At 37.3% G+C, this 18,623-nt stretch overlaps 1 protein-coding gene across 1 annotated transcript in view; it reads right to left on the bottom strand.

Moving 5' to 3' along the window:
- Positions 1 to 2,358: 2,358 nt before the first annotated feature.
- The window catches only part of gstcd (glutathione S-transferase, C-terminal domain containing), a 37,267-nt gene continuing 21,002 nt past the window's right edge, over positions 2,359 to 18,623 (bottom strand). Inside the window, exons 5-11 of the mRNA XM_088418475.1 lie at positions 15,024 to 15,139; positions 14,762 to 14,806; positions 14,559 to 14,687; positions 8,241 to 8,374; positions 5,706 to 5,736; positions 3,669 to 3,738; positions 2,359 to 2,590 (exon numbers count right to left, since the gene is read on the bottom strand). Coding sequence (XP_088274601.1) covers positions 2,430 to 2,590; positions 3,669 to 3,738; positions 5,706 to 5,736; positions 8,241 to 8,374; positions 14,559 to 14,687; positions 14,762 to 14,806; positions 15,024 to 15,139 — 686 coding nt within the window. The 3' untranslated portion in view covers positions 2,359 to 2,429. The remainder of the gene's footprint in view (positions 2,591 to 3,668; positions 3,739 to 5,705; positions 5,737 to 8,240; positions 8,375 to 14,558; positions 14,688 to 14,761; positions 14,807 to 15,023; positions 15,140 to 18,623) is intronic.

The following is an 18,623-nucleotide window of genomic DNA, read 5'->3' as shown; positions in this document are numbered from 1 at the left end:
ACAAGTTGAGGCAGTCACACCTTATAAAGCGGCCGTCGTGTCGCTTTAAGAGTGACGTCACTGGCAAAGCGACCAATGGAGCTCGCGCGCGGCACACTCAACTAGCTTGATGCTACAAATATCAAAACAAAGAATTAGAGCCGGAAGTGGATGGTGAAAGTTTATAGACTCGAGAGATTAGTTGCTGAATGTTTATTGTCAACAAAAAGACAAGATACAGAGGTGTTTAAATTAGTTTGGGGGTTGTTCAAGAATTGGACATTTTGGGCCTCACCTATCAAATTTTAAATGATCCTCAGACAAAATACTAAAATATGGAATTTGTTTTACTGGTTCTGACAACACATGTTTTTTTATTTAAAAAAAAAGCTTAATAATAGTCTTAAATATATAACGAATATCAAATGCATGTTATTATAAATGTTTGTGTTTGTTTAAATTACCTTTTTCGAATACCATATTTTTCGGACGACGTTTTTCTCACAACTTTTTTTCTCGTGATTTGAGCCCTGTTGCTTATAGTCCGGTGCGGCTTAGCTGACATATATTTTATTTTATTTTTTTGCTAGCCACCAGGAGTCAGTCCACTACTAAAGCAAATACGTGTATCTATTCAAGGTGTCAATTTGCCGAACATCTTGTAATAGAAATGAAAAGATGTGAATCAATGGCTGTATTCAAAAAGAGTTTTAAAAGTATCGTATTAAAAAAAATTAAAAAACTATTTTAGAAAACGAATACAATCTTGGATAAAAGTTTGTCATGTGTAATTTATGAATATTATATATATATATATATATATATATATATATATATATATATGTGTATATATATATGTATATATATATGTGTATATATATATGTATATATATATGTGTATATATATGTGTTATTTATATATATATATATATATATATATATATATATATATATATATATATATATATATATATATATATATATATATATATATATATATAAGCTAAGCCAAGGACTTTTTTTTTCTCATGATTTGAGCCCTATTACTTATTCACTTATAGTCCATTACGGTTTACCAGGGGATTGAAAAGATGTGATATATATATATATATATATATATATATATATATATATATATATATATATATATATACATACTTTTCAGTCCCCTGGTAAACCGTAATGGACTATAAGTGATAGGGCTCAAATCATGAGAAAAAAGTCCTTGGCTTGGCTTTTATATATATATATATATATTTTTTTTTTATTCATTTATTTATTTTTTTTGCTCAATTTTTGCTGGTGCGGATTACACTCCAGAAAGTACAGTACTAAGAAAAAATGACAACATAAGGAGATCCGTGCATCTCCACTCTTAAAGATAGAGAGAAACTGCTAACAGTGAGCGTCCGTAACATAGCTGAAAGGTTCTTGTGACTTGACACAGCTGCATTCATTTGAAACATATGACACATGTGACTATAAATCCAGAAATGCCATTTGCGTATAATGAGACATCTCATCACCAGGCCAGACTCAACGCGCATTGTGATTTATTCAAGCAACCAACGCAATTCATCAAGTCGCCGCTCGGAAATGGTCTGAATGACATTTCTGGTGCAAAGCTCATTACGGTGAATATTTGTAACTCCAAATCAGCGCCATGCGTTCCCAGGCGTCACGTACTGGTTATTTTGGATCAACACTTGATTTCAACTCTCACTGGGAAAAGGGAGGAAATATTGTTGGTATTTGGGTGAATGCTTCCTTTTATAATGAAGCCTCCAGGGGGAGGAGAATTGTTTTGGGGTGTGTTTACATTTTTAGCTTCGGCAGACAATAGGAGATAAACACAGGAATGCATCCCAATTAACCTAATTTATTTAGCCCAGGCTACAAATACACTATGTAATTCATTTATTCATTGGACTTAATTTTTTTTAACCAATTTTCTCATTACTGCTTATAGTGTGTGTGCAAGTTTTCACCATTAAAAAACGGACATAAGGACTTTGCAAGAAACTTTGTGGCGTTGTGGAATGTTAAAAAAAAAAAAAAAAGTGGAAAGTGGTGGTGGGGGGGTCAAAAGGTTTGAACATGACATAACCACTTTCCAACTGTGGATTGTGCTTTAAATGCGCCATTTGACTCATTCCCTGCCATTGACGGGTATACGCGTCAAAAAACGATTTTTGTGGGTTAACAGTAATTAGCAGATTACACAAAAACCAGCCGACTGCTTTCTGAAAAAAAAAAAAAAAAAGATTTCTGATAAACAGTTCCATTTTGATTGTATTTTTTTTCTTTTCATTTTCTGAGTTTTGTCCATTGTTCAAATGATGGAATGTTCGGACAAAACACAAATAAAACATAGCAGCATTAAAAACAATCCTCCATCTTTATTTAAGACGCTTTTAACATTAAAAAAAAAAAGTTGCCATTTATTGCTCTCACGCTTGGTGAGGACCATCTTCCATACTGGGCCTTCCTACCAGCATGTTGTTCTTTGGTGAGCATGTCTCTGGTTCCATGGTCATCACCTGCACCTGATAACCATGTGCTTCAGCGGCCAACGAGCGGTCCAAGTCCACTAGGCCCATGCACTGCTTCCCTGCCGTATCACACAAACAAATGAGTGAAAATTGTTAGATTTTAGGTTTGTATTTCTATAAATGCATTTGAGTAATATTGATGAATGGGGTGAGGCAAAAAGTTGACCAAGTCGGGTGCGGTTGGTAAAAAAAATACAACAAAACAAAACAAAACAAAACATTTTTTAAATTTTTTTGTTTAAAGCTGACTGACAATAAAAATACAAGTTAAATATTTGTAATTGAGTTCTAAAGTGATCAATACCTTTAAGTAAGTGACCAATTACTTTCATTATTACTTTAGTACCTTCCAGCCTAATTTGTATTTGAGTCCTAAAGTGATCAATACCTTTAAGTAATTTCACATAAGTGACCAATTACTTTCGTTTTTACTTTAGTACCTTCCAACCTAACCGATATTCAAACGATTCTAAGTGCCAAAGTAATTGATTACTATCGGTAATCCAGGACTAAAGAAAGTTACTTTAGCTACTTAAAGACAAAATAATTGATTACTTGCAGTAATTAAGTACTGGAGTAATCAATTACTTTGATGTTTTAGTTATTTAGCACTCAAAGTAATCAATTACACTACTACTAGAACACTAAATTCAGGATTACTCTCTTAGCTGAAGGAGAGTCTAAAATCAAAGTATTTTTAAGGTGTTTGACAATTGAACAAAAACGTTTTATTAACCATGACTACCTTCCTGATATTGAATGTCTCTTAAATATCTCTTTGGCGTTGAATGAGTTAAAGTCACCAAGTGCAGGATATCTCCAAAAATAAGACTTGTGCGTTGGGGACTTGAGAATAATGGCCGCGGACTTTCGCGATTAGCTTCAGTCAATCATGGCGGCAACAGGAGACGTCAGGATGTGTAAAACAATCCCGTTCTCCTCTACATGAACAAACGGCGTACAGTGACACGGGGACAAATCCGACAGCGCTCAAGTGGCAGCTGTTGGCCGCAGCTGCTTTGCGGCATCGGTATCGACCCGTAAAGCGAGGCCGCTGAATGCGTCCTTTTGTGTAGCCCTGATGGAGCGGAACTGTGTGAGCGTCAGATAAAGAGTTGGACGGTGTCAACGTGTCACCTATGAGTCGTCTCTCAGGAGGGAGCTGGGGGGCGGTTTGGTCGGCAAAGCGGCACAGCGTCATGTGTTCCTGCAGAAAAAGAACGACCCATTTATCGTCACTGTGTTTGATATCAAAACAAAATGGACGATACGGTCCGAAATCAAGGGTTAGTACACCTGCAGGAAGTCAATGTTGGAAGAAAACTGCGCCGGTCCCATTTTGCAAATTAACAAGGTCCGCACTTGTGGGAGGACTTTTGACAGGATTTTGGAAGAGTGTCTGTATGAAATTTTTCATATTTTCAAATATACCCCCTAAACCAGAGTTTCTCAACATTTTATTAGTGATTTACCCCCTGGGAAATATGTTTAACCAGTGCAAAGCAAAAAGAAGAAAAAATGGCATCAGAATCTGATTTATTTATCTTTAGAACCTTTCAAACTTCATTTGTGTTGGTCCACAAATAGATAATCAACCTAAAGTGTCGTCTTTTGGATCATATAAGACAGTGGTGTTAAACGTATGGCCCGTGGGCCAGTACTGGCCCGCGAGATGATTTTGTAATGTAAAGTGTAAAAATGCTCCGATTTTTGTCAAACAAATGGAAAAACTGTTTTATGAAAAACAGTAATGTTAATGTATTGTGATTAATAGTTATGTTGTGTTTGTACTATTTTGGACAGTATAAAAAAAAAATCTGAAGTTGTTTTAAAATGATATACATATATATACCATGATCTTTTCATTCAATTTAAAGTGTCCTTTTGGGATGATAGCAGAGATCTGTTCACAACAATAAATCATTAACTTGACAGGTAGAAAAAAAACACCACATAATGAGAGGTTAAAACATACAAACAAACAAAAAAAACACTGCAACAGGCATCTCAAAGTAGTTCCACTGTACTTGCATAAGAGCTGCCATTTTTATTGTACCTTATTTTCCGCACTATAAGGCGCACCAGATTATAAGGCGCACCCTCAATTAATGACATTTTAAAACATTTTCCATATATAAGGCGCACTGAATTATAAGGCACATCCCCAATTAATGACATCTTTTAAAATATTTTCAATCCCAATATAGTAATACTCAAAGTAATAACAATAATAACTCTAATAATAACTCTAAACTCTCAATAGCATAATAAATGTTAATATGACAACCTTGTTCAACTGTAAAGACACAAAAGAAACAGGTAAAGCTTACTTTATCACTTCATTCCCCATCTACCAATCCCAATATTGATCCATATATAAGGCGCACCTGATTATAAGGCGCACCATCAGCTTTTTCAAAAAAGAAAATTAAGGCTTTTAGGTGCGCCATATAGTGCGGAAAATACGGTAGTATAAATGTTGAGTAGAAGACAGCAGAACATCAAAAGTCAATAGAGTAATGGTTAAATTGTTATCGGTTCATTGCCCATCTACCAATCCCAATCTAGATATTGACCCATATATAAAGCGCACCATCAGCTTTAAAAAAAAAAAAAAAAAGGGCTTTTGGATGCGCCTTATAGTGCGGAAAACACGGTACTTATTATTTAAGAGTGATCGCAAAAAATTGGGGGATTTGGGGTGAGTGTCTTAAAAAAGATTGAAACCAACTTTTGCCCTTCATATGCACCATCCAAAGGACATCATTTCTCATTACCACAGGCCTCTGCTGCTAATTAACGTTTTACCTCAGCAGGTTCCAGCAGCGCAAAAAAAAAAAAAAAAAAAAATCTCTGTGTAGTGCTTGCTAGTCAGAGGCCATCCCGTGTTGCGACAGAAGGTTGCGGTGGCAAGCACCTGCAGCGACGTCTTTTCCACAGATTAGCGCCCGGAGGCGCTGACAGGGGCTATTCATCATCATGTGAAACAGGCCTCGCTCAGCACGGAGAGAGCGAGCCTCACCGGTGCTGGAGCGTCATTTATTTAGGCGGGAGTGGAACATTATAGAGCCGGAAAGGTAGCTAGGCAAGGTGTAGTTAATATTCTGCACGGTCCAAAGCGAGTGACAAATGTAACGGCGGGGGCGGGAAACATCACTCTATCTTAATACCAACCTTGTAAATCAGCGTTTCCTGGAACTTCTTGCTGTAAAAACACAAGAGGAAGTTGAATGGATTAGAGCGGTGAAAGTGGGAGATAAGGTTGGATTGATGAAGAACCCCAAATTCGGTGACTGAGAGTTTTGGGAAAATAATTTCACGGTTGCTTTTAGTTTCCCCTCTTTGGCATCACCGGCGCTCTTCGGTGATAGCTTGAAAAAATACGCACTTAGGCCGGAATTACACAGCGAGGCAATATATTTTTTTTTTTTTTGCTTTCGAAGGGCCCTATTGGGAAATGTATGGCGTAATCGTAAATACATACATAAAAAAAATATGATCGAAATCAGTCCAATTCCAAATGTGGAAATACTCAAACTTAGATTAGTATCAAGGCACAGGAGAAAAACTTTTGACCCCCTCCAAGTCTCCCACCCCATTTAGTACCGCCTGATCACCACTCCTCATGGAAAAAAAGTTAGTCGGTGACGGTTTCCCCCGTGGTTGTGGCCAATTAAAAACAAACACAGCTCATGTTAAGCAGAGAGTGCTGTGTACCTTTTGGGCCTTTCACAGATCATAAAAAAAGTGTGTGTTTGAAGTGTCCGGAATGTCTACACCTGCAGAATACAGAGATGAGATGCCGCAAGGTGACCCGGGGGTAAGAAAACAGTACTGAAAAAGAAGTTTAAATAAAAAGCAGGTTTGAGTTAGGCAAGTGCAGTTATGTTTTTTATATATATATATATATATATATATATATATATATATATATATATATATATATATATATATATATATATATATATATATATATATATATATACAGTCGGCCCCCGGCTTACGAGCACCCTGATTTACGAACAATTCACCTTATGAGTGTGGATCAGGGAGAATTTTGTCCTCCGCTTACGAACAAACCTCTCGCCTTACGAGCAATTCGACATGCCGGCCATTGAGTATATAGATATGTTCTCGTTTAATTGCGTCAGTAAAATCAACAGTAGCGACAGCATTAATCATCAGTAGATGCTTGGGGCAGTAACGTGAACGCTATTGCTCTTACAACGTCACACTGTCTCACTCACGGTGTCTAAATATATTACCATTTAAGTGTAGTGTTTGTACAGCTAAAGGGAAAAACAGCTGACATGAAATTAAATGTGCCGATTGCAGGACAAAGAATTGTCATTGGTTTAAATGTGTGTTTTTTTTTAAATTAATTGTCAATACATTCCAACCGTTTAAAAAAAAAAGTGCGAATAATTATCAGTCAGTCACGGAGATGCGAATATGCTATTGGTCGATTAAGGTCACCCGGTCTCACTCACGGAGATGCTATTGGCCGGCGTCACACGTCAATCACAGAAATGCCGATATGCTATTGGCCGAACGCCTTTATCTAGCTTGATGGGACAGGATGGAAGTAAGGAGAGAAAATTAGTGAAAAACGGAATGTTGTGAAGACTTTGCAAACTTTATCTGTTAGACATAGCTTCTAAAATTACTAGCAGCGGTAAAGAAAGAAATAAGAGGATGATGTTTTAGTATCTGCGTGATTTGCACCCTGACTGAAAGAGTTACTGTAACACTGTAAGAGCAATAGCATTTCTATCGCCGTGTTGACTTTGAGGTAGGGCTCTGTCCCCCTCTGCTTACACCCAGCTCAAGTCTCGTCGTTTTAAAGGTAAAAGCTATTTATCCATTGTAATTATTATGTAATGTAAGTGTACAGCAGATTATGTCACTCGATTTTAATATATGTATACAGTGTGTCGTTTTTACCTAAGGCTTCGGCGCGCGTTGCACGCATTCACGAATTAACATGGGTTTGGATTGCCCGCTATACGAGCAATCCGAGATACGAGCGTAGCCGCTGAACGGATTAAGTTCGTAACCCGGGGGCCCACTGTATATATATACATGTATATATATATGTATACATACATACATGTATATATGTATGTATATATGTATGTATGGTATGCCACCTGTTGCCAACATTTATCGTATGGCGTGAACAGTTGAATTTACTGATTTTGTTTTATTGAATAAAAAAATATATATATATATATATATATATATATATATATATATATATATATATATATAAAATATATTAAAAATAGGTCATTCATAAGTGTAAATTTCATCTGTCACATACACTACAAGTGAAACAAAGTATTACTGAGGTTGAATTCACTAAAAAATGTCTATTAAAGGGAATTTAAAAAACTTCTATCTTGCATGTCCTGGCCAAGAGCCAATCAGAGAAAAGATGCAAATTTGGCCTACATTCATTGGTTACTTCAAACGCATCCCCCAGAATGCTCTTATAAGCAAAAAAATGAAACCAGGACTAATACAGGGAGCAATTGGCTGACGGACATATAACCGACATCTGACGTAGCGTCTATCCCGACGATTACGACAGATGGAAATTTAATTCCGTCATTTTTAATATGCCGTTATTTTTTTAACGTTCCTGTCATTCGTCGCTCCGTCAGCAAAACGGCTTATATAGCATGGCAACTGTGGCTTGAGACAAACCTTCTCGGGAAGGTGAACTTTACGGCGTTCTGGATGAAGCCATAGCAACAGGGGCTGATAACGAAGGCGGCGCCCGCCTGGATGCAGTGCTCCATCACCATGTCTGTCGCCACGCCGCACGCGTGGAGCGCGACCTGCCGCAAACACAAAAACAATGCAATTAAAGTGTTGTCCTTGAATGCGGGCTATGAAGTACGACTGCGTGTAGGGCCTCAGTGTGCCGGGAACCTGAGCATGGCGGTGAATCATAATATGAAACCGAAGAAAGTGTATTGGAAGTTGTTACTTTCTGATAAGCTGCACAAATGATGTGAAGTTTACAACCAAGCTAAAATCTTACACAAAAAAAGCTCATAATGAAATAATGTCCCAATTTCCTCATTTATTCCAAATAGATTAGAATTTTCCTCTTAGTTTTTGCTGCTTGTCAATTCTCCCTTCGGTCTTGTGTTCGGCAAGTGAAATGCGTGCTCGATTATGAAGTTATACAAGTCGTAGTTTTACTTTTTTTTTAAATGTTCATTAAAAACTTTCATTACAAAAATAGTGGTGATTAGTGCTGGGTTGTTACATGGGCATCTGTCTTGTCATTTTCAGTCTGAAAAAAAAAGAAGCAAAAAGCTCACCCCCTCATATGGATAAAAAAAAAGAAAAAAAAAGAAGATTTTTCAGCTTCATTCATATTCATACATCATATGAATCAGAATTCCGTGTTTAGATGAGTGTGACTGCATGGAACATTTTGTTGAAAAGAAAATGCATAAAATGCTTTTGCTATTGAATAGTCCATGCAGTCCAATCCAAAACTTGTATGTCTGATTGTGCATGTTTTTTTTGTACCCCCCTAATATTTGTGTATGGATGGTATGGATTGGTATGAATATTTCTGTAAACCACAAGTAACTGACGCTTGCCATTGCATCAGTCATTGTTTGTCAAACTCCTATTTGTATTTGTACTCCAGGTGGTTCTTTTGTGCATTCGCGAGAAGAAAACCTGTGATTATCAATGGCTTCCCGCACTGGAATTAGCCCCATCCCACTCACACAGCCTCAAAAAGAAGCTTCCAAGAATGTGTCACTCGGCGTCCGGAAGTCTGAAAACGACTGGAAATTGCCTTGACAGCAATGCCAAGGAGCGCAACTTTAGAGCCGGTTAGAGAACAACGATGCAATCATAATGAGCATGCCCAAAAACCACAAAGTCAATCTTGGGCCAAGCCACTTTCATGCAAAGATTCCAGAAAAATGGCCCCAAGTTGTTTTTTGTTCTAGCCCGGACTCAGTGGAAGGTGATACCATTCTAAACAACTGCCTCAACCAACCAAATTTTCTGTTCAGGATTTTCACTTTCCATTGTTACTTGTTACCTTTTTCTGAAATTACAGTCTTTAAAATACAAAATAAAAACAGAGCAATAAAGTTTGATATTAAATAGTACACTGTCCGATATATGTCCGTCAGCCAATCGCTGGTTTCATTTCTTGCTTATAAGAGCATTCTGGGGGACGCGTTTGAAGTAACCAATGAATGTAGGCCAATTTTGCATATTTTCTCTGATTGGCTTTTGGCCAGGAAATGCAAGATAGAAGTTTTTTTTAATTCCCATTAATAGACATTTTTTAGTGAATTCAACCACAGTAATACTTTGTTTTACTTGCAGTGTATGTGACAGATGAAATTTAGGCAAATTTAGAAGACCAAATGAAAGACTCACACTGAATTATGAATTACCTATTTTTAATATATTGTATGTGTAATTTCTAGTTACCGTAAATTTCGGACTACAAGCCAAAGACTTTTTTCTCATGATTTGACCCCTATCACTTATATAGTCCATTACGGTTGACCAAGGGACTGACTGAAAAGATGTGTGTACATAAATAATAAATAATCTGAAAAAAAAAGCCTCAGTGATCGGGACAAAAAGGAATTAATAGAACAGAATGACATGTAAAAAATGTCTTTCCTGCCTGCTTTTAGTGTGTGGGTACTAAAATATTCTACATCGAACCATTATGTTTAATTGAGAATTGATGGGCACTTTTTTTTTCTTTCTTTTTTTTTAATCGAATACCTACTAAAGTCTCGAGAAATAATGGGTTTAAGAGTGTACATAAAAGTAAATAATTAACGGCACCGGACAGTATTTCCATTTATCAACATCAATAGGAACAACCTTGAGGTTGATGTTGATCATACTCATTATATGTCTCCTGCAGAAAAAACAACAACCAAAAAAAAAAAAAAAAAGAAAGATACGCAGCAAATTAATGATGTATATTAGTCATGCATAGTCAAATAAACACTAAATGGGACTCCTATATTCAACTCAATGACTTTGAAAGAGACATTAGTTAAAAAAATGGACATAAGTAACAAATACAATTAAAACATACTGTACAAGTTTTATGTTAAATAAACAAAAGCATTGTAGTGTGATATTAGTTCCTTTAGGTAGGAAGAAAATCAGGCAACCCAGGAGTGGCGAGACCGAACGAAAATATGTGGAGCCACAAATATTTCTTACTGGGCACAGAAAAACACCCACGTGCTTGGAGAGGAAAAATCTGTGCACTTTACTGCCCACTAAGTAGAACAAGTGTAGAATAAAAGCCACACTATTTCAAATTAAAGTAGGGACATGGTGAACACTCCAGGCTGAGCTATGACACTTGAAGGGCCCCGTCCAGACCAATGACCACAAACAGCAGATGGTCCAGCAACACGGCACATAACGAGGACTGTGTGAGAATATAAAATATCCATCTGTGCCAATGAGGGACTTAAGAAAGTTAAATAGATTTTCAAACGCCGCAAAAAAAGTTGTTTGCTCCGGAAGTCGTACAATATGGGATTTGAGGCGGCCATTAGCCCAGCTCTACAGCAAAGGTGTGTTTCTGTTAAATTGGAGCTCTCAACTTACTTCAACATAGTTCCTTGCTCCCAAGATACCCCAAAGTAATACTTTTATTGCTTTTGCGGGGCAAAAAAAACCTTGCGAATATCCGTTGAACTCGAGAATATGCGAGAGTAATCAGAAGCTACCTCTGATAACTTTGTTAGCTGTCGCTAATCCGTGTTTTTGACACTGCGTTTCTGTTTCCCACTGAACCTCGGCCTTATGTTCGATCTCCACCAGACTGAAGACATCTCACACACACTTCACATATGCGAAGAGCATGCGAACGTTCGAAGAAATCTTCAGGCATCAAACCAAAGGCCCCAGATTTTCAATTTATGCACTTGGCCGCAGATCTTTCCGCCCAACAATCGCACACTTGCAGAGCTGCTGTCTTGGCAGCGATGTCGCTTGGGAAAATTTGTATGTGATAAATGCAGATGCTGGACAAATGGAGGCCACCTTGCCTGCATAAAAGCTGATATGCCTGGCAAGCATATTTACTCTGACCGTACTGAGAAAACAAGATTCTTTACTGACACTACAAGAGTCTATCCATTTTCTGTAACGTTTGTTGTGGGGTGATCTAGAGCCAAATAAACAAACATAAGAGAGACAGGGTTTTATGTGATTGTTTGTTGTCTTAACATTACTTATCGTAAACTTTTTTTTACTCTAAAAAAATTAAGAATTAGTATTGCAATGATTACATTTTTGCGCACATGAATGACAATTAATAACGTAAACAAACATGGGTAACATTAACTCATTCGGTACCAGTGTATTTTAGACCCTCTTCAAGCCCGACACACAAAAAAATGGGAACATACAAGTATTGAAAAAAAAAAAGTTTTAAAAAAAATCATCTTTGGGAATTAATGGGTTAAAGTTTGAATGTATGTCTCCCGGCACCGGCCATTTTCTGGATGCGTAAAACCGGTCTGTCTGTCTGTCTTGGGTTGCATTTACCTGTCCAATATGGTCCAAATTGAGTCCAGAAATAGTCGTTCATAATTGTGTGATGTTTAGACGATTCAATGTGGTCTAATAAATTTGGTTCAAATTTGCCTTAAAAACAGTGGTTGAAATCTAGCCAGTCTAATTTGGCCCCAATTTTGTCTAAAAATAGTTAAAAATTGAGTTGTTTAGCTCGCACAATAAGGTCTAAATTAACTTCAAAATTTGTTGAAGATTTACAGTATCCGATTTAGAGAAGACTCAAGTGTTCTCATTTTTACCAGACATAATTGCAGTAATGAAATGTAGAAAATACCAAATTTGGTCATTTTGACATCAACACTTGTTAGCATATTGCTCTTTAGCTGGGGATTCGGCTTCAACGCCCGGTAAGGGGAAATGTCAACGTCCATTAAATTCATGAACCAAAACCCCTCAAGGACCACCACGCGAAAGACATTTTTTTTAACCACTTGAAAAAGAAAGCTTTTGACTTTTCTTTTTGACCAAATTCAGCCTATAGAATGATGTCTTTCTAAAGATGTATTTTACTCGACTTGAAAACGATGTCTTTTCATCCTTCACTCTTCAACCGGATTCAGACGTTTTTTTTGGACGGACAAAAGCGAGGTCTGTTCGATGTATTTTCAAGCTATTTTTCGAGGGATTCTTTTTACGGGTTAAGGTTAACGCAGTGATAAAGGTCACGTAATGGCAACCGTTTACCTTTGGAAGGGAATGTGTTATTTGTATATCCAAAAAGACACATTTTCCAAATAAGCAAAGATTCTGCGATACTTTACACCTGACGCTCCTTCAGCCTTCATTTCTGGGGCCAAGCCGCCTCTCGTCTCTTTAATAACAGTGGCACGCTGTGCTTGACAGAAGAGGGGAGCTCTAAAAGGCTCGCGATTAAAGCGCCACTTCAGGAAATGAAAAGCTCTCTCTAAGTGCGTTCAGACAGGAATGATCACTGGATGGCATTTTCACACATAACAGTGGAAAAACACATCTTCAGCAATGCGATGCGCGGCAATTCGTCTCATGCATTGACACTTAGATGCTTTGCATAATTATAATGACACTCAGTCAAGCAGGGACCTCCGCCAAGGACGAACAATCCTTATTTGGATCAGCACCAAGTTGTACTGCTTCACTGATACCCACCTCCTGCATAGTCTGCATTGTCTCATCGGGGTTCATGTATTATTCAATGAGAACTTAAAAAAGGACCTATTTTATAATGTTGACAAAGGGCTATTTTTTGGCCCTTACCATTATGCCTCAACGATCTTTAATGGAAATAATAGCGTTGCTTAGTTGTTAAGATTTTGCGAATTCCCGCAGGTCTGCTAGCCAAACCATCTGGCTAGCAGCCAACCAAGCAACCAACCAACACACCAACCAACCAAGTAAACTAACACATCTTGTAAAAATATGAAAGCAACTAACTAACTAACCAACTAACTAACTAACTAACTAACTAACTGTTCTTGTTCTAAACGAAATACACAATGACAACTATTTAACCAACAATGTCCTCTTCTCACTCACTGAATGAGAAACTATCGAACCAACTAAAGGCATTTTGATAAGAAGTAGTGGAGTACTGTTGGGTATCAACCCAGCTAACTAACTAACTAACTAACTAACTAACTAACTAACTAACTAACTAACTAACTAACTAACTATGTTCTTCTTCTTCTAACCTAAATACACAATGACAACCTAACTAACCAAAAATATCTTCTTCCTACAAACTAACTGAATGAACTAACCATCAAACCAACTAAAGGCATTTTGATAACAAGAAGTGGAATACTGTTTTGTTATCAACCCAGGTACATAGCAGCAACACTAACTAACTAACTAACTAACTAACTAACTAACTAACTAACTAACTAACTAACTAACTAACTAACCTACTAACTAACTAACTAACTGTGTGAAATGACCCAGTATTCTCAATCGTTTTCTACTACCTTAAATATGCAGACAACCTAACTGTTTAATCGTTTTTCGATTACATTCTATTGTCTAACTAACTAACTAACTAACTAACTAACTAACTAACTAACTAACTGCATTTTGCTACCAAGATGACAACTAACTGTCACACAATGAAGATTCTTCTAACCAACTGACAAAATATCGGAGCCACAATCTAACAAACTCAAGTCATTTTTGCTAACAAGTAGTGGGTAGTTTGTGTAGAATATTGTTTGCTAGCCATCCGGTTGCACATACAAGAACAAGATATCGTCTTTTCTAACTAATTCAAAAAAATATCTTTGGGGGACCTTACAATGTGTTAACTTATGTAACCTATTAATGTTAAGAAATTTAGCTCAAAATAATTGAGTAAACTGCATATTTTCAAAAGACAACATTTTTTGTCCAAAAAAAACCAAAAACAATCACGATGGTAGTCAATAAAAATGCCGCAAAAGGTAGACTTACCCCAATTTGAAAGGGTCCAGTGAAATAGTCCAAATTGGCCTGAATGAAGCCAATGTTTTCTAGACCGAGCTCTACGCTGCGACTGTGTGCCCTGATCAGAGATTCTTCCTTGTTTTCTATAAGTATGACCTGGAACAAAAAAAAAGTCAGTTAATATTTGTTGGCCACCGTCTGTCATTCATCCAAAAAGCACGTCATGTTACCTGACACAATGGGAGGGCGTGAGCCAGAACGATGCCCACGTGGCCCTAGCATCACAAAGAACGAAAAAAGAAAGAAGTTTTCGACAGAGAAGCCTTTAAATTGCCTTTTTTGCCTTCAAGTGACAGCATAACTCGCTCTGCGCAAATATTCTCCCCCAGCAGACCAAGAGCCAGCTATAAAAGATAATCAAAGTTGGCGCTCGCTATTGACACAGATATGGCCGGATTGACAACATTGAAAATATAAACAAATAAAAGTCACCGTTCCACTGCAGAAATCCACCACGGTGTATCCTGGTCTGGCGAGCTGCGTCACCATGGCAACCAAGTTATTCAGCTGTTGCCTTTTTCGGACTGTGCGAATGTTTGACATTTCTCCTGCAAGAAAGCAACAAAAGGCCAAGAAATTGATGGTACATAGTGTATATAAAAAAAGGTAAAAAAATAAAATAAAAAATGAAGGGGAAAAGAAGTCTGTATCAATAATTTCATAGAAGCTACAGGCCAGAAATGAAACTATTTAAATTAGGGGTGTTCCGATACAACTTTTTTTCTTACGATGCCGATATTGCAGCCTAGCATCTGATACTATATATAAATATATACTACTGATATCAATCTAACACAATTTTAGCATGAATGATACAAGGAGTTAATTTTTAGTATGTCAAAAGGGACTTGTTGAAGTGATACTATTCAAAATACAACAGTTTGTCTAAAATTTACATGTTTGCATGTTCTCCCCAAGCCCGCATGGGTTCTTTCGGGGCACTACAGCTTCCTCCCACATTCCAAAAGTGAAATGGCCACTCTAAATTGTCCTTAAGTGTGATAGGGTTGTTTGTGTGCACCCAATTGGATGGAAACCAGCTCAGGTTGTCCCCTGCCTACTACCCATAGAGATGTGGGGATAGGCACCAGCAGGCCTGCGACCCTAATGAGGATAAGCGGCTACAGAAAATGGATGGATGGAAAACACTTTCTACGGTTTAATGTTCAAATTAACAATTCATGTTAACTTCAGGACATTATTTTTTTTAAACGTTTAGTATATGGTAAGAATTTACTGTTTGTATATGACTACTAATATTTGAGATTTTGGATGTAGATTGAGAAAAATCTGTCTGACATTGGAGTGCTAATATAAATCAGGGATTGAAATTCTGTTGCTAACCAAAACAGCAGAACACAGACATGTAAAAAGTGTCTCCAAATGGAATCCAATTTGATTAATTCCTCTTTATTTTTCTATTATTGTTTTTTTTTTCTTTAAGCTCATGAAAAGCATTTATTTAAAAACAACAACAACCAACTCATAATAAAACAGAAATCATTTTCCCGTGTTTATTTCGGATAATAAGGGAAAAGTTGCATAAACGTACAGGTACTTTCTTTTTGTCGGATAGCAAAAAAGTCTTGCACTCGTTAGTATAACAACAACAGATACAACAGAAGAAATGTCACAAACCAAAACACGCGGGGGAGGTTTTCTTAACCCTTGTGAACCGCTTTTGCTGGCTATGCAAACGAGAGGGGAAAAATTGCCCATTAAGTTCAGTCACAAGTAACGGAAAAAAAAGGAAAACAAACAAAAAAACATGTTGGGTTTTAGCATTACCATCATTTTATGCGGTTTGACGTAAAGGCACTCATTACCATGATGGCAGCTGGAAATTTTTGAAATGTTCACCTCATCACTCCGCGGCCTCAATGAGAGTTTCTACTCTGAATTTCCACAGGCTCCGTTTAACCGAAAAGAATAGAAGGTTAAATTTCCGAGAAGCTTCCCTGACGCATCTCGCCCATTGCGGGGATTGCACGCGGTTGAGTTTGGAGGAGGGAGGGGAGGACGTGAGTCCATTAGCCCAGGCTACAGCTGCTGGCACTAAACCCTGAGTGCCTCCATTAGCCTTTGATTCTGCGGGACTGGCTGGGGATTTATCGGCCAGCTCCATCGCCAGATTAGAATGTAAACAGCACGGGGACGGAGAGCCTCTCCGGCGCGAGCCCTGCAGGATACGACAGCTCCCGTCGCCCTCCCACGGGAAATGCTGGTGTTAGCGCAAGAAAGGCTGCGTGAAGATTGAAGATTAGGCCACGCTCAAGTTGTATTTGCAGCATTTTGGATGCCATCGGTTTAGTTTAAGGATCATTCTTGGAGAAACTCAAATATTATGCGGTAATCCCGTATTGTGTAAAGGTAATTGACTGTTTAAATTCGTAGTTTCTGCAAAAAGAAGCGCTTCATAGTTGAGCTAGCCATTTTTAGCAGTATACTTTTTTTTTTTCATATTTTACTTACTCATTCACTGCCATTGATGTCTATAAAAGTCAAAATACAAAAAAAGACCATCAAAGACTATATTATCAAAAGAATTTAGATCCTACTAAATTGACCACTGCTGTGTCCATTTTGTCTCCACAAGAAGCAAAGTGAATTGCATCCCACTTGACACATGAGACATGAATGTCTTCTACTGAGCGCACTACGACTTAGTAAGGTAGCTTCAACCGGTCAAAAGATATAAACCAAAAATAAATGTCCACTGCAGGAGACAAATGAATGAACTGTGACCCAGAAAGCTACAAACCAAAACTTTTGGTTCATTGTATCGGCAAAATAGAACTACTGTATTTTCCGCACTGTAAAGCGCACCGGATTATAAGGCGCACCCTCAATCAATGACATATTTTAAAACATTTTCCATATATAAGGCGCACCGGATTATAAGGCGCACCCTCAATTAATGACATATTTTAATACTTTTTCAATTACAATATAGTAATACACACAGTAATAACAATAATAAGTCAAATAATAACTGTAATCTCTCAAGAGCATAATGTCACTGCAGGAGACAAATGAATGAATTGTGACCCAAAAAGCTATAAAACAAACCTTTTGGTTCATCGTATCATCAAAATAGAACAACTGTATTTTCCGCACTGTAAGGTGCACCCTCAATTAATGACATATTTTAAAACTTTTTCCATATATAAGGCACACCCTCAATTAATGACATATTTTAATACATTTTCAATTACAATATAGTGATACTCACAGTAATAAAAATAATAACTCAAATAACTCTAATCTCTCTATAGCATAATAACTCAATGTCAATATGAGCAACCTTGTTCAAGTGTAAATACACAAAAGAAACAGGTAAAGCTTACTTCATCAGTACAATCTCAATATTGATCCATGTATAAGGCGCACCTGATTATAAGGCGCACCATCAGCTTTTAAAAAAAATAAGTCTTTTAGGTGCGCCTTAAAGTACGAAAAATACGGTAATTTAAATAAAAAGCAAACATGGAAAATTCAAGGGGGAGAGGGGTATCGGGAGGGTAAGCACACGGCTACGAAGAAAAATAAATTCAAAAATCGGAAATTCGCAAAATATTTGTGCAGCCCTGGAACAAACTGGCTCACAGACCAGTATAAGCCACACAAACAACACACAGTTGAACTGTAACACAGCCTCCAAGGGAGCCCCATTTCTGGTTCATATTCAGCTGCCACAGAGGAAAAATGATCCTTACAAGCATCTCCACAAAAGTGTCACCTGTCCAGTACTAAGAAATATGTTTGTCACATAAAAAGACGGCGAGGCTGTTTAAAAGCGGTAACCCTACCAGGCAAGCGTGTTTTGTACGGATTTAATAACAGTAAAGCTCCAAATAATTTTCCTGCGGAAAGAAAGTGAATATCGACCATAAAAAAAAAAAATTGTGAAGTCCATAAAAGCTTGAGAAATACCCAACCTTGTAACATGGAGCACCTAGGAAAAAAAATTGTGTAAAAGCAGAGGAGGTTATTTCTGCTTTCACTAAAGCTGTCGCTGACGTTTTTTTGTGT

This window comes from Hippichthys cyanospilos, chromosome 7 (assembly GCF_059441005.1).
Source record: "Hippichthys cyanospilos isolate Australia breed blue-spotted pipefish chromosome 7, RoL_Hcya_1.0, whole genome shotgun sequence".
Classification (NCBI taxonomy): Eukaryota; Metazoa; Chordata; class Actinopteri; order Syngnathiformes; family Syngnathidae; genus Hippichthys; species Hippichthys cyanospilos.
Note: the sequence above shows the minus strand (reverse complement) of the source record. Positions and strands in the feature narration are given on the sequence as shown.